The sequence below is a fragment of the Misgurnus anguillicaudatus genome, chromosome 14, assembly GCF_027580225.2.
Source record: "Misgurnus anguillicaudatus chromosome 14, ASM2758022v2, whole genome shotgun sequence".
In the NCBI taxonomy this organism is placed as follows: Eukaryota; Metazoa; Chordata; class Actinopteri; order Cypriniformes; family Cobitidae; genus Misgurnus; species Misgurnus anguillicaudatus.
The window spans coordinates 13,853,107-13,877,392 of record NC_073350.2 but is presented as its reverse complement, the minus strand read 5'-3'; the positions used below and the strand labels follow the sequence as shown (position 1 = coordinate 13,877,392).

The 24,286-nt window shown below is 37.7% G+C and overlaps 1 protein-coding gene across 1 annotated transcript in view; it reads left to right on the top strand.

Annotated features, from left to right (window-relative positions):
- The window catches only part of wdr18 (WD repeat domain 18), a 76,379-nt gene extending 53,118 nt beyond the window's left edge, over window positions 1-23,261 (top strand). Inside the window, exons 8-10 of the mRNA XM_073875914.1 lie at window positions 10,192-10,358; window positions 18,110-18,178; window positions 22,891-23,261. Coding sequence (XP_073732015.1) covers window positions 10,192-10,358; window positions 18,110-18,178; window positions 22,891-23,019 — 365 coding nt within the window. The 3' untranslated portion in view covers window positions 23,020-23,261. The remainder of the gene's footprint in view (window positions 1-10,191; window positions 10,359-18,109; window positions 18,179-22,890) is intronic.
- Window positions 23,262-24,286: the final 1,025 nt, after the last annotated feature.

Here is a 24,286-nt window from a genome sequence, read left to right as displayed (position 1 = left end):
GCTATGGTTAGACGTCTGTATTGGGAACGCTATTAGAGCAACAGTGGCTTTTATATTAAGCCAACATTTTTTGTATTAATGAATTATGAATAATTCATAACATTCACAATCAACATTATTCTATTCATCCTCAATCTTGGATGAGTTTTTGCTGAGCTTGTCGCAGTGCTTTCTGGGATTGCCTTCTCTGTGACGGATACGTTCTGCTGCTTTAGTATTTGGCCAAATGAAAGCAACATAATAATCATCAATCACTGATGCCTTACAATGCTGCCTATATACATAGGCAGCTCACTATGTTTTGGAAGAGCCGACAGTGTATGCGTGTTTCAGGGCTTTTAAGGGATGGGGGACTGTAATAAATTGCCGATGGGCTGCATTAAACATCCTTTGCTGTTAATTAAAGTGATTTCCAGCAGTTATTGGATTGGGAGAACTAGCTAAAGAACAGGCTCTTGGGTTTTAACGCTAATATATTTATACAGAGACGAAGGATGCAGCCTAAATGTACTCTCTTGTCAGGTGAAGTAAAACAAGAACGAAGTTTATATGGGCACAACGTACACTCTCTAGCTTTCTCTGTGTTATTTATAAGCCATTTACTCTACAAATACGTTTTTCACTTTGCAGATTGAGTTTATTAGCACAACAAAAACAACTTTAGAGCTGGCGGATCGAATCTCAGATCACGCCAATATGCATATCAGTGCTTTTCCCTTTCTCCTCTCCCTTTCAAGCATGCAAACAAACGAAAAAGTCCACTTGTTCCACTTAAGATTCCTCCTGACGTTGAATACATTATTCAGCTCCCTTGTCAACAAGAAACCGAACTGAAATTGGGACATTTATCTTGATTTTTCAAATCTAGACTGTAAGCGCACTTGGAAGGAAGCCGCAGAGGAGGTTGGGAGGTGCGTGCGGTCTGTTGGGATTAAACTTTACAGACATCTGGGCAGCATTTGTCTGGGTTTAAAATGTTATACGAACGTTGACGCTTTTGAAGCAAGTGATATTTTTTCTCGCTTTTTTCCTGAATGTGATGACAAGCTTCAAAGATTCCCAGAAATGTCACTCGCAGCCCACGACTGGCGTTTAGTTATTACTCTAGAGTAGCCCGTCATGCTTTATTTATCCAACCTGCTTCCAGGTGTTTTTCTTAAAAGGCATTTCAGACCGTATTAGGGCGGATGAGCCTTTAGCTAAACAGACTGCATGGCTGAATGACTGCTAACATAATGTAGCCCATTATAACAAGACCATCAGCAGGCATTGCTTTATATACAGGGGTGCGAGTTTGTTACGCTGACGCTCGTCGTGCCTGGTTCGGCTTCAGGGTGGATGCGTTGCCTCTGACTCTTATGTTTCTGTGTGATGGTCAAGTTAAAAGATTTGCATATATTTCAGTGAGATTATAATTTATGATGAGGGGTTCCCTCACCATTTTCCATGATTGAATGCTGTAAATCTACCCACAGGCTCTTAATTTTACTACAGGTCTTTAAGCCTTCATTAACATTCATGTTATGCCACCCGCATACTTTACAAAAACATAATGAAGTATTATACACGCTCTCACCCCATGTGTGTGTGCGTGTATGTAGCTGCTCGATTTTCATCATGTGTCTTTCAGTTTTAATCCAGAGAGTGACACTGAACATAATTTAGCATGACATAAGATGTGGGATGTGCCAAACAAACAAATCTCCCATCTTTGTTATATCCAATATTGTTATTATTTTAAAATATTAATCCAGTGTTAATTGAACATGCCAGAATTGATTAAACTCAAAATCATTTAAAACTCTAAACCTCTTTGAAACGTGACCCTCTTACAATACAGTACACACATCTAACATAGAAACAAGCGCAGATCTTCCAAATATCATCATATGGAAGGGTTCACGTGTGATTCATAAAACATTTGTATGCCGCCAATCTCATTGTTCAAATGATCGTACGTTGATAAATGTGGTGGATAAAAACTATCGTAATTTAAATATTACACCCATATAGAGTTCATGTTATGAAGAAATGTACACACATACCTTGACGAAGGCTATTTGCCGAAACGTTGGTCATAATAAAATTATTTTGCAAGTGAGTGTGCAGTCACTATTTTTTGCTATAAAAATGAAGAAATGTAACCCAGCCACGCAGAGAAACATATCCATGGATACTGAACTTTGACCTTTTATGTTCAAATAAAATCTCATTTTGGTTTCATTTTAAAACATGCAGGAATTAGAAAATAGAGTGCAGGACTTGCTTGATGTTAAAAGAGTTATTAAGAGCGACAAGACTCGAAACGATCTTTCTCGTGCTGACTGACACATTTGAAGCACACAGACGTGCGAGTGCGCGACCCTTAAATATGCACACACAGACAGATGTCTAAAATGTCTATTTATCATAGCAGCAACAAGTGCTGAATGCAATTTTAAAATCTATTAAATTCCACATATATACGAATAACTATAAACCAGGTTTACGGGATGCAGTGGCAGCCGGTGACTTCTTTTCTCGAGGGCTCTCGATGCGAAGTTCGTCACAATATGTATGTAGCCTGTCATGTTTGTGGTTCCTTTTTTCAAAATATGTGTTCGCCGCATCGAGAGATCCTGTGTGCATCACGTGTCTTGTCAAAATAAGTGCCTGCTGCAGAAACGTCTAAAGGGTTTATGATAAAAGAGACGCTCGCGTTTGCCAAACACTCACATAATCTCATGTATAATCAGAGTTTACTGTTAAGGAAGTGTATTGCGTGTATTTTGTGAACGTGAGCGTCTCTTTTATCATAAATGCTTTTGACGCGTGTGCAGCAGGCACTTTTTTTGACGAAACATGTCATGTACATGGTTTACATGATGCAACAAACACATATTTGTGAAAACACAAGCAACACACATGACACTCCGAACACTTACTTTGAAGTAGTGCCCCTCGGATGAGCAGTCACATGCCCTGACTGACGGGATGTGAATGATCATGTAATTAACCACGTGTGCAGTGCATTTCCAGGTGTTTCGAATTATAAACTTAGACATCCACCGCAAATTTATTTTCATCCGAAAATTGCGCTACTTAGTTACTTTTTACATTTTCCATCACAAAAATGTCAAGTTTGGCCTGCCATCTCCGTTTGTGACTCGAACTGTTTTCACTAAGGTGCGCACACATAAGAGTGCGTAACTCTACATGACTACGTTCAGTTTAATTTAGCGCATTTTTTTAAATCAAATTAATTCAACTGAAAGGTAACTCGCATTATTTTTTTAAAAAAGTAACTCAAATATTAATGTGTACATTTATAAAGTAATGCGTTATTTTACTCGTTACTTCAGAAAGGTAATATTATTTGTAATGCACATTACTTGTAATGCGTTACCCCCAACACTGCTCATGAGAAACAATTGCAGTCCGAATAAGGGTTAAATGTACGACAATATTTGTAATGTAATGCCTTTTCAGACAAGATATCAAACAGGTTAAACATACATCTTTACGCTAACTTAACACTTTCTCACACCAGGTAAAATTTGACATAGGATTTGATAGTATTTTTTATGTAATATTTACTATTTTTTAACTGTTTTTTATATAGTTTAATTTATGAAGTCAATAAAGCATCACTGATTTGATTTTTTAATTCTGTGCAGCGCCAATAAATTGTGGGTAGGCCAATTGGGCACAACAAGGGAGATGGACTGAATCACTGGGTTCTCAAACAAGTAAATATTTAAATTTGATCAATTGTTTACAAAAAAGCATTTAATGAACTTCACCGCTTTCCAAGGCGATGTTTAATAATATATTTTCAAAGTGTTTTTTTTTTCTTACGTTACACAAAATATTTGCTTTTATTAAACTATGCCATTTTAATTCAGACTCATTTCTGTAGCGTATATGTTTACCTCATAAAAAAGTATTGCTATTTTAATAAGCTAGTGGAATTGATTCATTATTTACCTATTACCAGACTGAATATAAGCCCTCAGAAATGTGAAAAACCATCACAGAATAAAATGAAAAAAGCCCTTCGTTGATTCAGCGTTTGCTTATTAGCCACGTCAACACGTTCATCTTACCATCAGGAGTAAATTTACAAGCTAGTGTAACCGTAAAAGACATGTCAAATGAAAGTGATGATCTGCATAATTTCTGGAAAAAAATTATGAATCCGCACAGCTGAGCAACTGCTGCATCCCCAAGACGCCTGCCGCTGCATCACCGCTTACCTGTTTTATCATAATTGCTTTGGCATCGTTCAAAAACAGGGATTAATGTACACACAGTTCACTGAGCTGGTGCGACTCAAAAAAGCTATTTATCACCCTCTTTTCTTTTTCTGCAAAAGCACGGGTCAAACTAGAGGCTTAGAGATCGTGAAAGTGCTTTTTATGTTCAATTGACTGGCTTTAGTAAATTAACAATTCTTAGTATAAAGACTTCAGAAGAATTACAAAGTTAAAGACGGAAGGTTTTCACTGCCTGAAGTCGATCTCCATATCTTATATTCATATGTACGGAAGCCGGCGAGCTTTAATTAGACCACATGGGCACATACTCAAGCATCTTTTCTTCCGCATTTTATTTGTTTTATTTTATTATTATTCAAACTAATGATGCCCTGAAACTTTCACCGCTGGGATTAAACCCTTCATCCCATGTGACGCGTTTGAACTTCCTGATGTCATCCGAGTCTGAATGACTCACAGTGAGTGATGTAGCTCATTTTTGAAATTTTCTATCAAACGCCAACACAGTTTATGAGTCTAATCTAATCTGCCAACAGACTCTTCTGTGTGATAGATCTTCTCACTCTCTCTTTTTCTCCGTGAAATTATTCAAGATTAATCTTTAGAGGATGGCAGGATGGCAGGACAAAATTGTGCCGTAGAAAACCATTGCTTCACGGTGTCTTTGAAGTATGAATACTCACCTTAATTGTTTTTGTTTGTTTATTGGTTTCATCTGATGGAAAATCACTGGCATTTTCTGGTCCCTTATGGAAATGTTTAACTCTTGCTGTAGGGCTATCACAATTATTAAATAATCATCTGATCACGGTTATTCGTCAATCATTCACTGTACATTTTTTGCTGTAGTTATGCAGCCGTTTGCCAGTTACATACTGTAAATTTACATTTATGTTATTTACTGGTGGCAACATTTTGTTCAAAGTTAAAAGTAGTTATCATTTCTTTAAAGAATAAAACTATCAAATTACAGCCTCATGCAAAGGATTCTGGGAACCAGAAATCCTCCTCGACCTTTTTTCTGTTTTTCCTTCAGATTTTGGTTCCCAGAATGCTTTGCATGAGGCTGTTATTTTATAGTTTGATTATCATAGAAAGATAAAGACTTATTAATGTTAAATGTTCTTTTAACTTTGAACAAACGGTTGCCAGTAAATAACATACATTTAAATCTACAGTAAGTTACTGGCAAACAGCTGCCAGTAATACTGTCATTTATACAGAAATATTTAATAGTGTTGTGCAGCTTGAGAAGACACAAGGATGATGTGTCGTATCTGCAGCATCGTTACATCTACTATCCCTTACTGTTATGTTCAAATTTCTCCATAATTTGATCAGCTTTGTATTTTTGTTAATAAGTTTGTCAAATTCATTCTAAACTACCTGTTTGAATTAGTCTTCAAGGAGATGCAAATACACTTAAAAGTAACAAGAAATGAACATGTAAAGCAAATATCTTATATCAACCTCTCGGTTGCCAGGTTTTCTCTGTCCACGCAATGTTTTCACCTTTTTACTGCTTATCTGTTTGCATCCCTGTCATATTTACAGTAGGTTTGCACAATTTGTGGTGAAAATGACATTACAATATTGCGTATATTGTGATAGGAGAAATACTGGATGACTTCAACAGTTGACTTGAAAAGTTGTTTTAGATGAATTAACTTTTGCCTTTAATTTCTTGTGTAACTTACAAATCCTTTGCATGTTCTGCAATGTGACTATTGCAAGTGTGCACATTGCAATGCTATAACGATATGTTGTGCATCCGTTATTTATAGGTGTGTATAACCTTATATTAAAGGGACACTGCACTTTTTTTGAAAATATGCTCATTTTCCAGCTTCCCTAGAGTTAAACATTTGATTTTTATCATTTTGGAATCCATTCAGCCGATCTCCGGGTCTGGTAGTACCACTTTTAGCATAGCTTAGCATAATTCATTGAATCTGATTAGTCCATTAGCATCGCACTCAAAAATAACCAAAGACTTTCGATATTTTTTCTATTTAAAGCTTTGCAATGATATTACCGACGGCTGAAAAATAGTCCCCTTGGTTATTTTCAATAGCAGGGGACTATTTTCGGGCACTGCGTAATATCATTGCGCCTCCTGCGGCCATGTTACGGCAGCAAAGTCCTCGATTATTACGCCAGAATGAGAGTATAGTCCCTATCCATATCTGCCTAGAAAATCTCAACTTTTAATTTTCCGTCGGTCTTAGTACACGATGTAACTACAGAAGAGTCAAGTTTTTAATAGGAAAAATATTAAAGCTCTTTGATAATTATTAGCGCGATGCTCATGGTCTAATCAGATTCAATGGATTATGCTAAGCTATGCTAAAAGTGCTAGCGCCAGACCCGGAGATCAGCTGAATGGATTCCAAAATGATAAAAATCAAATGTTTAACTCTAGGGGAGCTGGAAAATTAGCATATTATCAAAAAAAGTGGAGTGTCCCTTTAAAGCTAATACTGCAAGTGAGAATTTAAGTATTCACAATAATTTATGAAAATTAGTTAAACAGTATGTAGGATTGTGGCCAAAACTGGTATTGCAATCACAAAACCTGTGGCTAAAACTGGTACTGCAATCACACAACTGATGGTCAATACACAAAATGACAACATAAACATCAGTTGAGGGCTACAACTCCAATTTTGATATAAGTATTTGAAATGAAAATTATTTTTTTAATGTCTAGGGACATATCAGGGTCATTTTATGATTAATTGATCAAAATTTCTTACATACTGTTCCTTTAATTAAAAATTAGCAAAAATTAAGATAATTTGTGTGACAGTTAATCATAATAAATGTTAAAGCCTGTTAATCACCATATTTGCAGTTATTTAATAGACAATCAATCGTCAGCCAGATTTCATAATCGTAACAGCCTGATCTTGCAGTAAACATTATTTCGTTTCAAGAGTCAAGGGTATGTCAACGTTTAACTGCAGGTTATTTTAGTAAATTATTATTTCGTCTTGCGTGCCATATGTAAAGCATATGTTATGTGAAATAGTTTATCATTCAGGGCAGTGCGTAATAAAAACAAATGCAATTTTAATGATCCCTTAAAATTTTTAATTATTAATGTTTTGAATATTCTGCAAGGGGTATGTAAACTTATTAGCAGAACTGTGCAAATCACAGTTAATAATTATAAAAAGGGTCACTCAGGGTTTCTTCTGCTCAAGCAGCCGTCTGGAAAACAAGTTTGTGTTTAGATCCCTGATACAGATAACACTTCGATCTGCTGTAGGGAGATGTACATGAACTAATGCAGATCAAACGAGTCCCAGTGGTCAGATGATTTGTGCTAAGCTGTTCTTTAGAGGAAAGTAAGCAGCAGTTGCCAGAAGCTCAGTTTGTCCTGAATGTTGTTAATTAATCTCATGTGAACAGTAGGGACAGTGTTTTATTCCTATGAGTGCTGAATATATTGTGTCAGCTCAATATAAAAACAAACAAATCTTTTTTCTGACTGTCTCATACAGCAGTTGTATAGAGTGATACAGATGGGTGTTTCAGTGTTTTGATGGGCATATGTTCAGATTTGATTGTTATAGGCAGATGAATCTGTCTAACTGCGTAAGCAGACGTTGAAGAGCTTTTTAGCACTTCCGTAAGTACGGATGCAAAATATTAGAAAACATGCAATTACTTAAGCTTAATAATACAATATGCTGTATGATAATGCTTTATGTTTAAACATTTTATAATCAACTTTAGCGCTGTCACGATTATGAAATTTGTCTGACGGTTAATTGCCTAATAAATTGTGGCGATTATGACAATTAATTGCCTGTTTTAGTGCTTTGACATTTAATTCTCATAATTTTTTTGTTTGTTCATTGATTATTTAAATTAAATCTTTTGCAAGGTTTACCTGTCAGTAAATATTAATACGCATAACACGTATTTAAAAGTAATTATTTAATGAATATATCTTTCAAAAAAGTAAACACAATAAAGTGTCTGAAAAAATAACTAAAAAATGAAATTAAAATGCAATCAAAATAAACCGACTATACCAGAACAGGCCTTAAATTGTAGCCAATCCTGCTAAGGTCATATTAGTACTGGACCACATGTCTGTAGTGGCTGCACAAAAAATTATTCCTGCAGCTCCCCCTTGTGTTTTTAGAGAGATGTGCAATCATTGTGGTGATCTGAAATCATCGCGATGAGGTCCAAAAATTGCGATGAGACGATTATTTAATCATTGTGACAGCCCTAATCAACATACTTGTTTTACATTCTTTTTGGAAATAAAAGCATCACTGTCTCGCTAGTCAGTCCGAAATGCGCATCGACCTTCAACTTTGACTACACATAACTTTTTTGAAGTGTTAAACTTATTCAGTTGCATACTCTACCATTGCGATATGAACATTTGCGGTCATTTTTTGTAATCTTGCGTCCGTTTATGTATGTCAAAATGTTGTTAGATAAAGCAGGGCTGCGACGATAAGTGCCGATATACACTAACAATACGGGGCCGATAACTATTCTGAATCGCACAGCTGTTTTTATGCACAGCTCTTTCATGTACTACGGCTTTTGATCAGTAAGTCCTTATCGATCTGAAATCGCTGTTAGTTTGAGTCGTTTATAACATGCATTTGAAAAAGCAACACTCGTCAAACATAATCATTATAAATATTCTTTTTTATAATGAAAATACTTTAAAGGTTTGAAGAACAGCAATATAAATATATGCTTAAGCCTTTTCCTGGAGCTGCGTGTCATAGCTGCGTCTGTATGGTTCTTTGTCTACAGCGCATATTGAGTTTCTGCACGAGAGCGCCCTCTGGCTTTTGGATGTAGCGGCATTTCACCGTAATTCATTGAGAAGCATAGCAAGCATCATGGGTCGATATATCGGTGCACCCACTGCACCCCTAAAATAATGTTAACTGGTCTTATTGTCCTATGCAGACATTTAAAATGGGAAAATCTTGATTTTGATTCAAGTATTTGGCTTTTTGAACCTCATTCAGCACTTTGGTCCCAGAAAATACCCATTCTCTGTGAACGCAAACACGTCCCCTAAATGTTCAGGAATCGTTTCCGTAAAGAGGACCTAGTAACATTCCCATAACATTCCCGGAAGCCATTTGTGTGAACAAGACAGAAACAATGCCGTAAGAGGCATGCTATAGTTAGGATGCGCATGTCATCGCAACAATAAGTTATGGTTCAGCTTGTTACAATGAGGAATTTACATGCAATCACTAAGAGAAATGAATAACAACCAGGATTGTAGAAGAGATCAGGGAGTTTGTCACTAGACATGCTGAAGCCGAGATCATTCACCAACATAAAAAAAATAGCGCGTCACGTGCTTATATTAGCTTATAATAAACAAAATGCATGTGTGTCATTGCAATAATACATCGTTCAGCTCTTTAAAAAGGGAGTTTTAAATGCACATTAACATTCACGATGAGAAATTTCTGCCAACTGGACTGAAGCAGAGATCATGGAGCGCGTCAAATATTTACTCTGAAGCTGAGATCATTCACCAGCATAAAAGAACAGCGTTACGTGCTGCTTTATAGTCATTTACGTGTGTGGTTTCTGGAGAGAGAAATAACCGACAATAAGGGATCTTTATGGCATCTGTGTGAACACACGTACAGAATCCAAACAAGTATTGGCAGTGTGAATGAACCAAAAAATCAAACAATCCTAGTAAAATATCTGATGCATTTTCCGTGAGAAAGTGCTTTGGTCACATTCGTTGCTGGAATTGTTGTCTAGTGTCAACTGAGAAGAGCTTAGTGTTGAAATGGACCATTTTATCTAAGGATTTTGGTTTTCCCAAACCTTAACAAAGCCAAAAAGGCTTTTTGACACAACCGATATTTTACTCCTGCCTCAGACTATTTGATAAGCAACTCTTATCTTGTTTCTCCAACAGGTCCTGTTACCAATGCATTCATCATCCCAGCACCTGCCAACATGTTTCTGCCCGACAGTCGTCCAGCCATCCCATTGCCACAGTTCAGTCGCCACCTGAACCCATCAGAGCAGGGAGACGGTACAGGCGTTGACGGCGTGTGTCTGAGACCGGGAGCTAACACACAGGTAACATTACTCAAACTATTAACACAGATACAGTCTTTCAGAAAATCTACATTTACTATGTAAAACTCTTTATAGGTGGATACTGTATGTTGTTATTTATTTTGACATTTTATGGTGAAAATAGGTTGTGGAAAAAACTCATTTTAATTAGGCTTGAATTTAATTGTATGTAACAGCTGCATGTTGGTGATATGATTGGACCAGAGGAAGTTTTAATGCAGCTTTCACAGATGGATATGTCGGCCCTCCACCGCCGTGTGTCGGGATGATGAATGTATACAGCGGTGCTGAGCAACAGCTGTTTGTGGCCCGGCTGTAATTCCTCCCACGTCTAAATCAATTATAGACATATAAATGAAATGCTCATACAAAGTCTTAAAATTGCCCACCACCTGCTCTTTGGGTCCAACCTTTGCAGTTCTTTATACTCTCATCCTTCCTCCTCCTTCCTGCCCCTCCTCAGCAGTTTATTTACTGCACGGTTAATCTTTCAGCCCCTGGGGTTGCACATGCTATCTGAAAAACACTGCACTTGCACCTCTGCTCGGCAACGGGAAACTTGAAAAAAATGTTTTGATGAGTGCATTAATACTTATAGTCAATCGCGACCTGGAGGCTGCACGCAACATCACACATGTGGTGTTATTAGGGTACCGCACAGCGTGTAATTTAAGAGCTGAGAAATTAATTTCTCTTTCAGAATTGTTTTCATTATTTGGTTGGAAGGGAACGGAGGGGTCTGTCGGGAGAGCCGCGCAGCGACGCTTGGCCTGAAATGAACTACGTGACCCTTTTAATAATCACAAGAGGGGAAAAGTCTATTACCATTGCTGGTTGATGGATCCAGATGGAGGTCAGAGACACGAGGAAGGGGTTTCTGTAATGACGTGTTTCCATCTTTGAGGACCTCAGGGCTTTTACATTCTTTGTTAATGGAGCAGAGGACCATTGCTTAATAACTACATTAAGATATTAAAGCTATTATTTGGCTGGGGATTAGGCGGCTCATTGGTGGGGCAAAAGCTCTTGGTGAGGTTGACGGGTCAGTTTTGTTGGTGAAGTCCAAAGCTTTTGGTTGCACTTGTCTATTGTAATATCACTTTTTTGGATTATCAATTTTTAAGGAGTAATTCTGTCACACTTTCAGAACAAACGGTCAAAAAATTATCCTGAGCTGTCACTAGGACAGTACTCTTTGAAAAGGTCCTAATATGAAGCTACCATTTAGATACAGATACGTATACATTTTGTACTAGTACATTATGTAGATCTGATGTAATACAGTATGCACTATTTAGTACCAGCATGTACTACTCTTGGTACCAGTATGTACCTCTTGAGGTACTAATACAGTATGCAGTCTTGGTACCAGTATGTACCTCTGAGGTACTAATACAATATGCACTTTTTGGTACCAGAATATTCATCTGAGGTACCAATATGCACTCTTGGTACCTGTATGTACCTCTGAGGTACTAATACAATATGCACTCTTGGTACCTGTATGTACCTCTGACGTACTAATACAATATGCACTTTTTGGTACCAGTATATACATCTGAGGTACCGATATGCACTCTTGGTACCAGTATGTACCTCTGAAGTATCAATATGCACTCTTGGTACCTGTATGTACCTCTGAGGTACTAATACAATATGCACTTTTTGGTACCAGTATGTACATCTGAGGTACCAATATGCACTCTTGGTACCAATATGCACTCTTGGTACCAGTATGTACCTCTGAGGTACTAATACAGTATATACCTCTGAGGTACTAATACAATATGCACTCTTGGTACCTGTATGTACCTCTGACGTACTAATACAATATGCACTTTTTGGTACCAGTATATACATCTGAGGTACCGATATGCACTCTTGGTACCAGTATGTACCTCTGAAGTATCAATATGCACTCTTGGTACCTGTATGTACCTCTGAGGTACTAATACAATATGCACTTTTTGGTACCAGTATGTACATCTGAGGTACCAATATGCACTCTTGGTACCAATATGCACTCTTGGTACCAGTATGTACCTCTGAGGTACTAATACAGTATATACCTCTGAGGTACTAATACAGTATGCACTCTTGGTACCAGTATGTACCTCTGAGGTACTAATACAGTATGTACCTCTGAGGTACCAATATGCACTCTTGGTACCAGTATGTACCTCTGAGGTACCAATATGCACTCTTTGTACCTGTATGTACCTCTGAGGTACTAATATGCACTCTTGGTACCAGTATGTACCTCTGACTTACTAATACAGTATGCACTCTTGGTACCTGTATGTACCTCTGAGGTACTAATACAATATGCACTTTTTGGTACCAGTATATACATCTGAGGTACCGATATGCACTCTTGGTACCAGTATGTACCTCTGAAGTACCAATATGCACTCTTGGTACCTGTATGTATCTCTGAGGTACTAATACAATATGCACTTTTTGGTACCAGTATGTACATCTGAGGTACCAATATGCACTCTTGGTACCAATATGCACTCTTGGTACCAGTATGTACCTCTGAGGTACTAATACATAGGGGTGTCACGATTCTCCAAATCCTCGATTCGATTACATTTTCGATTCTAAGGTCACGATTCGATCCGATTCTCGATTTTTACATATTTTTTATATGGCATATAATTTAGACAAAAATTATATGCCATTATTTATTTATTTATTTATTATTATTATTATTATTATTATACTTTAACATTAACATGCACATTGCACAACTCGCTTGGGGGTTTGTGGGCTTAAAGCGAGAGCTTGTAGAGAGAGGATTCCTTCTTGCACACACATGGACTATGCGCGGTTGGCAGTTACATGGATCGGGCGGATGACGTGACGAAAAATAATATTTTTATTAAATTCGGTCGACTGTTTGTTAATAGCTGTGTCCTAAGCATGCGACCTCTCTGCCTTTCAAAGTGGCAGCCACAGAAGTTCAAGAAGAGAACTGAAATGAGACGGTCTAGCCTTCTGAGGACCCACAATTTGCGTCACCTGCTGCACACGCCCCCAGTAGCGCCCACCGCGCCTGTCAGCAGAAAACAGCGGAGACATTTCTGACTTATTAAAATAAATATGTAATCAGAAAAATATTAATTTATTTTAGAACATATGACACATTGATGTAGATTAATCTATTCAACAGCATATAATGAACCTAGAAATATACGCAAAATAAACAGAATATTAACACAAAACATAACTTATAATACTAAAACAGTGACAAGAAAAAGTTTTCTAATAAATACACACTTTTATTTAATAAAGCTTTTAATTGTTTGGGATATCCTCGGTATGTTAAGGATCCATTCGTTCTATCATTAACAGCGCGGAGAAATGAGGATGCATTTTGACATAGCTCTTGTCAACGCTGGCGAAGGAGGTACGTGGCAAACTCAAAAAATGAGAATTAAAAACAAAGAAAATAGAATGTCAGAAAAGGGTTGCCTGGAATAAGTTTTACAAAGAAGAAACGTTGGTGCGGATGGGTGGTGGACGGATGATGAGTTTTGTTATGCGGTTGCGGATGAAATAATAGTCCATCCGCGCATCTCTAACATGGACTTAATGCACATGGACTTAATGCATGTGTCTTGGACTCATAGCATCTGAAATAAATCCAGCATCATAAGCAGCTGCACTTCTCTCTGTCTCACGTGCAAGCGCTCTCGCATCTGTCCGAAGTCTGAACATAAACTAAAGTAGTAATCCTTATGTATTTGTTCAGTTTTATGCGTTTCATGCAAGCTGAGGCAAACTATCCTTTTGTTTAAAATATAACCCGCTGCAGCCTGCATCTTTGCGCCTCCCTCACTATCGCGCAAGTGCAGAGAGCTGCGCTCTGTCCAAAGTCAGACCACTGGTAATCCTGTTTATGATATGCATTTCAAGGAGTTGTAGCAATACATCCCTCGTTGTAGCAATACATCCCTTAAAATATGATCGCTTTCTGCTGGACAGATGTTTTTAAAGGCATCTCTGAGAGTTTTTTTCCTCGCTTGGCAAGCCGACCAGACGTGAAATGGGGGCGTGGCAGAATCGACGATCCCATTTTTTAATTCGAAGTTCGAAGCTGTGACTTAATTTCGATCGATTTCGATTTAAAATCGAAATCGTGACACCCTTACTAATACAGTATATACCTCTGAGGTACTAATACAGTATGCACTCTTGGTACCAGTATGTACCTCTGAGGTACTAATACAGTATGTACCTCTGAGGTACTCATATGCACTCTTTGTACCTGTATGTACCTCTGAGGTACTAATATGCACTCTTGGTTCCTGTATGTACCTCTGAGGTACTAATATGCACTCTTGGTACCAGTATGTACCTCTGAGGTACTAATATGCATTCTTTGGTACCAGTATGTACCTCTGAGGTACTAATATGCACTCGTGGTACCTGTATGTACCTCTGACTTACTAATACGGTATGCATTCTTTGGTACCAGTATGTACCTCTGACTTACTAATACAGTATGCACTCTTGGTACCTGTATGTACCTCTGAGGTACTAATACAGTATGCACTCTTGGTACCAGTATGTACCTCTGAGGTACTAATACAGTATGTACCTCTGAGGTACCAATATGCACTCTTGGTACCAGTATGTACCTCTGAGGTACCAATATGCACTCTTTGTACCAGTATGTACCTCTGAGGTACTAATATGCACTCTTGGTACCAGTATGTACCTCTGAGGTACTAATATGCATTCTTTGGTACCAGTATGTACCTCTGAGGTACTAATATGCACTCGTGGTACCTGTATGTACCTCTGAGGTACTAATACAGTATGCAGGGCTTGACATTAACTTTTTGAGCAACTTGTCCTTCGGACAAGTAAATTTGTGTTTCACTTGTCCATGCACAAAAGTCACTTGTCCGGGTAAAGATTTATAATATAATGTATTTTTTGTGTTTTGCTAATCAGTGGCGGAGCAAGGGATTTCTCATAGGGGTGGCCAGGCAGGGGCCAGCAGTTACTTTGGTGCACATAAAATCTCTATCATCCAACCTTAAAATACTTTTAAGTATTATAGGTGTGTTAATAAGAATAATGTATAACATACAATTGCTACAATACTTGAATTTTAATTAAAATGAATTGAGATTAACATAAAATTTATAGGGGCGGTTTCCCGGACAGGGATTAGCTTAAACCAGGACTAGGTCTTAGTTTAATTAGAAAATATAGCTAGTTTTAACAAACATGCCTTACTAAAAACAGTACCGGCATTAATTTTGAGGCAAAACAAAGGTCCCTGATGTATTTTAAGATATGTCAGAGTAAGTTGTTTTCAGTTTGGACAGCTCTCACATTTATTTTAGTCTAGGACTAATCTAATCCCTGTCTGGGAAACCGCCCCATAGTCATAATTCAACCTCATGTTTTTTAAAACTATTTAATCAAATAATCATAATCAAATAATTTAATCAAATCATTTGGCTGCTTCTTGCTGCTCTTTCTTAAGAATGATGCTATATCTTCTGCCTTTCTCTTCATTTTTCCCACATTTCAATGATTGTAGAAAAGTGTCACCTTTAATAAATGGACTAATCCGGTCACCCCTGTTATTAAGTGCGAAATGGACTGTTCCAAAACTTTCCGCTATAGAGTCTGCGCAGTGTCGGAGAATAGAGCAGGGCTGCGTTCAGCCCCGACAAAACGTTGCACAACGTTTATTAAACTGAAACGGTGATGCATTGAACACCTTTTGTGATGACGCAAGAGTTGCAACTACGGTAGCTGAGAGGCCATTCTTTGTGTTCTTTTTTAAATGTTTCTGAAGCCTGATGAAATCGTTATAAATGTGTGTTTAATACTGTAAAAGACCCTCAATGTTACAGTCACTGACCTTGGTGTCCAGAATGAAAGAAAACATTCCAACTTGAACCCATTGAGCGAGCTGTCTCTTTACTATCGCGTGGTTTTATACATCTTGCCGCTGATTGGGCTGACATTTCTGACACACCCACCAAACAAGAGAAAACGCTTCTAAAACCTGTTGCATTCCGTTGCACACCGTTTCAAGGAAACATGTCGTTCAACCCGGAAACCGTAGCAAAACGTTGCGCACCGGTGTGAGATTGAACGTGCCCCAGGTGAATGATAACGCGAAAGGAGATCGGCTGAATAGTGAAAATAGTTATAGTTTAAATAAGCAGGATTGATTCAAATCAAAGGAGGTTTTGTGGACTGTGCGTCTGCGTGCATTATACTAACCACACATCTATGCACATTTAATAAAGTCAACGATTTGAATACTTTGAGTGAGACATACTTGTTCTAACCGGACAAACTGTAGCCTTCAACCAAACCCGGACTAACATTAGCAATTAAAGCAAAATAATAGAAGATTTTTCAATGATTGTCTGACATTAAAACACTGTACATTACCATGTTTTAAATAACTTATTAGAATAAATGTATATAGATTATCTATATATAAAATCAATCTTAAACCTAGCATTTACGCTGTAATGTTTGTGTGGGATTTTTAATGTACAGTGACGAACTCTGTCCGATTCAGATCAGCTGTCGCGCGGCGCACACAGACATAGGCGCGCTGAAAGAGAGATTCTCGTTATAAAACAGATTCTTAAACAAGATTTTAAGCCTATTATGTGTTTTACAGAACGTTAGAAGAGAAAAAATACGGACTTAAATCGGCTTTTTTGACACACAGTGAAGTCATTTATATTCACCCCGGAGCCTGAAGAAACACTCTCCACTTCACTCCATCCCGTCCCGTGACTACCGCCCCTCCGTGTTCGGCGATCAGGTTTAATGCGCGCACAGCTTGTTTAGTAACAATAACAGTACATGTAAACGTGTGTGTCGGCGTGCGCACTCTCTGTTCAATATTCCGCTCTGTGTTTGGGCTGCGCGTTCTGCTCTGTCGTTAACGGCACATAACGTGAAGTAACGTTGATTGAAATTTAACTTGTCCAGTCGGACAACTAATTTTCTCTTACACTTGTCCTACAAAAAATCCACTTGTCCCGGACAAGCGGACAAGCCTTAATGTCGAGCCCTGCAGTATGCACTCTTTGGTACCAGTATGCACCTCCTGAGGTATTGGTATGGGCAATGGTGTACTTTTTGAAATTTTTCTAAAAGTGCTTGGTTTACTTACTGTGAAATCTTTTCTAATAAAAGAAAATTGACATCATAGTATTGCAAAATTCAATATTAGTTTTGCTCTTTGAGATGCCCTGTACGGCAGTGGACATATGCAAGTGTTTTTACCAGCACAATGAAACTCATGTGCCGGGCAGCAGCACCAGCTTTCCTCTTACTGTAAAATTAGCAAGCGCACTGTATCCGTCATACAATAAACTGTAAATTCACGCAGACCTACACTGATGGTCCATAAATCAGTTGAGTAAGATGGCAGGATCTGGGAAGAGCTGTTAAAAAGAGATTGACCTTGCTGGGATTTTCATTGTCAGCTTTAATAATCTCGTCGGACCCTTGGAACAACGTCAGTCCCTGCGCAAACCCCCGGGCCACTTATTCACTGTCAGTAGTGATCAGACTGCAGTAGACGGGGTCAATTAGAAACAAGGTCTCTCACGGTTGGCACACCATCATGAGGACGTTTGTATCATGGGAAGTAGGCACACACAAGAGCTTTATTAGCATGCTGGATCGTTTTTTTAATGTATTATTCTGTTGATGTTACAAGCGTTTTGTTTGGTCTATTTAAATCACAGGAGCTGGAGGGGACATATATGGAGAAAGCAGACGAGCTCTACTCTCTGATGTGTGCTATCACAGACAAGGTAAATGAAACTCGCCGCTGCCATCAGAATTTCATCATTAATATGTCAGAGGCCTGAACTTATAATCATATTATATATTTAGATTTTTATGTAAATATCTTTTAACCTAAACGTGACCCTGGACCACAAAACCATGTGTAGCTTGGGTATATTTGTAGCAAATGCAAAAAATACATTGTATGGGTCAAAATAATAGATTTTTCTTTTATGCCAATTAGGATTTTAAATAAAGATCATGTTTCATGAAGATATTTTATTGGTGATTCTCACGAAAACTTGGTTTTAAAAATGTCAAGCATGAAAATGTAAAAATTGCTTAAATTTACTTTTTTCCCACCAGACATTGAAAAACAAAGTCTGGAGTAAATGGGAACATTAATTTAAAAACTTTTACTTATCATTTAACACTTTTTGGAACATAATTTAACAAATAAGTCCTAAAAAATCTCATTACCGCAACAGTCAGAAAACATCAACACTGACATATTTTCAAAATGACATGACAAACCTGAAAGAACATAATTTGGAGATTCTGCACATGCATTTAAAATCAAAGTATTATGCTTCTATTAATTAAATTAACATTTAATAAGCATCTGTTGCGGTAATGATAATCAAAATGTCGTGTAAGCATTCTGACAAGACAATATTTCAAATTAACTGTAAATGATCTTACCTGGTAGCCATCTTGAAGTAACTGGTCCATGTGCTTGGTCACTCAAAATCTAACTTTATTAAAATTCTGTATGTGTGCTTAAACTGTTCTCAAAAAGTGTTGCGGAGGATGAGAACATCAGGCATGGACACATCATTTTCCTAATTTTTCTTCATTATTATTATACATGAATATTCAGTAAATATTTTTTCTGTCATCTAAAGTAGTCTAGCAAAACATCCATTTTTTTTTTTTTATATTTTTGTGTTAATTTGATTAAATTACAACATAACGCAGGTTCAAACACAGCCGGACACATTGCGGTAATGAGAATTTCAGCAGAAAATGAGATAAAATTTACAATTATAAATTCTTATGTTGAAATCACACATTGTGCAAGGTAGAACACAGTATTGTGTTAATTCTGATGCTTTTTAATGTTACTATATTACACATTTTAAAGCTAAAATCATTAGTGCCGTGGTGTTTCAATGGTTTCGTGAGAATCACCCGTATACACTTCCTACCCTAAATATATCAAAAAGTTGTTTTTGAGAGTGACTGATGAAGTAATGTCTTAGTCTGGACGACTTTAAAGGCAATTTTCTCAATATTTAGATTTTTTACACTCTCAGATTCCAGATTTTCAAATAGTTGTATCTCTGCCAAATATTGTCCTATCCTAACAAACCATACATTAATTAAAAGCTTATTATTCAGTTTTCCATCTATACGATGCTGTATAAATCTCAATTTCAGAAAATTATGACTGGTTTTGTGGTCTAGGGTCACAAATGCTCATCTCATTTTCATAACTACAACTAATGGTGGGCGGTATAACCAAAAACATGAATTATTTTATGTCACTGTACGTACCACAATATAGTGGTGTATATATAATCTTGTGATTTACTGTTTTCTACATACAAATATCCTACATAATTCTGTGAAAATCTAACCTTGATATCTTTAATATTGACTGAGTAAGGTCATGTCAAAGATTGAAATCAAACATTGATGCTCATTCTGAGACTTCAGCCTTGATTTCATAGACAGGGTCACAAAATGAGCACTATTATTCAAAACATTTATTAATAAAGGTACAGGTGTACATTTATCAGCGTTTTATTTGTTCAAACGCAGTTCATCTGATTTTTTGGGAAGAGGCCAGTAGCGGTGTGAGAAATGTGTGCACTAGTGGTCAATATGATACTGATCTATTATATAGAGTAGACCATCCCATTTACTACTACTTACAGGAAATCAGCTGTCCACAAACACACACACACACACACACACACACCTCTTTTAGAGTCTCCACTGATTTAATCTGCTGATAGAGCCGCTCAACTGGGCTGTGAGTTCTGATCTCAGAACAGTGAAAACCCTGGCATGAGGAAAACTAGGGGAAGAGGTTTTTGAGAGCCATTGGAGGAGAACACAGTCAGACCAATTGATTGAAACATAAAGTGAAAGTTGCCATGAAATTGAAATAAAAAACTTTTTTATGAAATAAAACCCAAAAAGAACCCGAATCACTTTTTAACCCAATAAATATGTATTTTTTTAAAGAAAGACCCAACCTGAAAAAAAAAGGCGAAAATTGGACCCAAGTCCGACCAGACCCAGTGGTATTTTTTTTAGCTCAGCTCGACCCAAATGTAAATGGCACCGACATGTGTGCAGTCTGTGTCCCCGCTAGAGTCTTCACGGGTCCACTTTGATCCGAAAACCCGAGGTCCTAAAAGTTTCACATGTGCCTCGGACACGGGTCGGGTACAATAATAGCGGCATCGGGTCTCGGATAATTTAAGTGTTTTTGCTGAACGGAACCGAGAAGACCCGAACTCTCTCGCGTGTGTGCGTCAATGTCCTTTTCAAACCTCTCATCTTGCCAAATTGTCAGTCAATTTTAAATGTATACATTTTAGCGGTTACATTGGAGTTGTCGTCAGATAACAAAGTAAAACAAATGGAGCAGCTCGCCAAATTGGTTGCGAGGCCACCAGAGTTTCTTTATGACAGCTGCATGTGGATCTGCAGAATGCACACACGTCAGTGCCGTTTACATCCGCGCCACTAGTTCGGGTAAGACTTGGGTTTTCTCGGGTTTGTCTTGGGTCGGGTTTTAAAAAAAAAAAAATTATTTATGCACGTCGGATTTGGGTATAGAGTGATTCGCGTCATTTCAGGTCGGGTACATTTTTTTGGACCCGAGAAGACCTCTAGTCTCCACACACACCAGTCAGTCAGAAAGAAACTTTGTGGCCTTGCAACTAATTTGGGACGCTGCTCTATTTATTTTCATTCATTATCTGATGATGACACCAAGGTAACGGCTAAAATGTGCATTCAAAATTGATTGACAGGCCTGGCTCAATGAAAATTATCTACCTACTGTCAGCCACACAATGTCTCAGGTGCTTTTGGCAAACAGGGAAGGCGTTGGAAAAGACTCAATGCACACCCACGTTCGGTAACAATATGTTTTTTGTAAATTGCATGGGTCAAAGTGAATTGCATGGGTCAAAGTGATCGATTTTTCTAAAAATAACCAAAGAGTTTCGATATTTTTTCTATTTAAAACTACTAAGGCCTAAGCAATTTTGCAATTTTCTAAGCAGATATGGCTAGGAGCTATACTCTTATTCTGGCGTAGGCTAATAATCAAGGACTTTGCTACCGTAACATGGTTGGAGGAGGTGCAATGAAATTACGCAGAATAATCCCCTTAGTAATGGCAGGGGACTATTTTCGGGCACTGCATAATATCATTGCGCCTTTTGCAGCCATGTTATAGCAGCAAAGTCCTTGATTATTATTACGCCAGAATGAGAGTATAGTCCTAGGTGATCTGCCTAGAAAATCTCAACTTTTAATTTTCTGTCGGTCTTTGTACATGATGTAACTACAGAAGAGTCAAGTTTTAAATAGGAAAAATATTAAAACTCTTTGGTTATTTTTTTGTGCGATGCTAATGGTCTAATCAGATTCAATGGATTATGCTAAGCTATGCTAAAAGTGGTAGCGCCCTGAGACCCGGAGATCAGCTGAATGGATTCCAAAACGGTAAAAATCAAATGTTAAACTCTAGGGGAGCTGGAAAATTTGCATATTTTCAAAAAAGTGGAGTGGCCCTTTAAGGTTGACCCTTAAAGGTTTAGGGTCACAATTTATATGCCATCATAGGAAGGTTTCTGATGGCAACAGTTAGGTCCAGTATATCTGTGTACATTGAATATCTATACACACACTTTTTACATTCTTTGTTGTTTAAGCAGCTAAAGAAGATACAGCGAACCACAAATCTAATTATGGCCAATCCAAAAACATCATTTTAGCCTCTTAAAATGTCAAAAAACAGGCCGGCCAGATGGTCCCCGCAGTTCTGTCCATCTGGAGGGACAGACGGGGTCCGTTGTCATTATTTGTCTATGATCGTCAGGTCAGCATAGAGGTTGTTCCCTGTTCCTCACGGAGCTCCGACACTTTTAAACGGAGTCCGGCACTGGGGGGACCATTAAGTGGATTAGTTTCACTCTCAAAAGGGAGCACGATCCAGCCAGTGAACTCCGAGTCCGCTGTGCCTATTGAGTAAATGCATGTAAATAAATATATAACTAGATAGCAAGAGTTTATCCACCTCCCCCCTGACTTAATCTGGGGAAAATGTGCATCGCTGTCACCCGGTGTTTACCTGCGAGGGGGGAATTCAGCACAAAGGGAATGTCAATATTTTCTCTGCTAGATTAGGGATGTTTTAAAACGGGATTTGATGACCTCAGCGAAAATCGGTGGTGGAACGAGAATTCTCAAATGCAGTTTTTAAAACACACTTTATCTTCCAGCTTATTCATGCTTGCAATTTAGCTCTTTTAGATTAAAGGGTTATTCAAGGTTCAATAAAAGCTGAAAGAGTTCACCTGAAATTCACCCAGGAGTGACTATTGTATTTGCTCAGCCTCACATAATTTTTTTGTCTGTCAAATAAAGAGGAATAAAGTTCATAAATTTGAAATGGAGTGTCTGTAACCGTCTGTTTCTCTGGTTTTCTCAGAGCGTGTTTGGTGATGGAGAGAACACAAAGGTACGAGTGTCTGAACTGGAGGAGGAAGTGAGAACTTTGAAGAAGATCAATAAAGACCTGTATGAGTTCTCCACTCAGCTTCTGACCAAACCCAACTAGATGAGCTTTCATCTCCATCAAAGATAACTCGAGATACTGGACTAAAACACCACCAACCTCAGGTTATTCCTAAGCATTTGAAGTGACCACAGTTCATGATTTTATGCTGGTTTAGTATGTGACGTTTACTTTTGTAGTCTTAAATATAAAATGTTTCACTTGTTCTTCTTCTCTTATGTTATAAAGAATTGACATACAATCGATTAAAAAGTATCTGTAAAAAATAATTCATCTGTGTGACTGTTTCTAAAAAAAATAAAGAAAATGTAAGATTAATTTAATGCTTTTAATGGAATAATTCTCCCCAAAAAATGAAATTACACTCTAATTTACTCACCGTAAAGTAAATGTTAGAAATGTATTACTGAAACGCATTACAAGTTTAGGACTGATTTTTGGAGTTAAAATCATAATGATGCACTGGAGCCACCGAGCCATGGCTATGGCCCTAACACAATCGTGAGTATCCATTCAGGTTGCAGCAGTATTTTAAAGTTAAAAGAGATGGCAGCTTTCCCACGTGTGGGCGTGGTTTCAACACAGAAAGCGGACATGCCCCCTACCATTTGCGAGCAGAGAATTCTGCCTATTTTTCCTAGATATTTGATAACTTATTTTATTTACTTGGTGTTTTTTAACAATTAAGTTGAAGGTTAATAACACATTTTTCTGTGGTGTGACAATCTGAGAACACATTTAATATCAGACTTTACACTTTTACTTTAAAGTCCTAATGAAATCACAACTGACAATTCTTATTTTTAATGTGTTTATTATGAACAATTAAACAACAGTTCTTTCTGGTTCTCGAATCTGATTGGCTAAGAGCTATACGATATTGTACTGATATCGGCACTGTAACCGCTTCACCTTTCGTATTATTCCGCCACCTAGTGAATGGAGGTCCTAAGCAGGCTCATCTCTGAATGGAAAAACACAGACGCGCTGTGTGAATCACTCTCCGTGTTTGTGTCTCATTAGTTTACTAGCTCATAAATCAAGTCTGTGAATCCCCAATCAGAAGTATTATTCCGTCAAAGATCAGCGCTCTTTGATGTTACGGTAAAGTTAATGGGAGAAATGTCTTGTCACATCGTGTGGACGATTAACACTTGGAAAGAGGAATATAAACACACTTTTTCTGGAGCTATATCTCTTATCAGAACGCGAAAACACCGTGGAACTGCAGGTAAGCCCCGCAGCTTTTAAATGTGGACATTGATCATTTACTTTATCGTGACGTGACTATTAAAACATGTTATGAGAT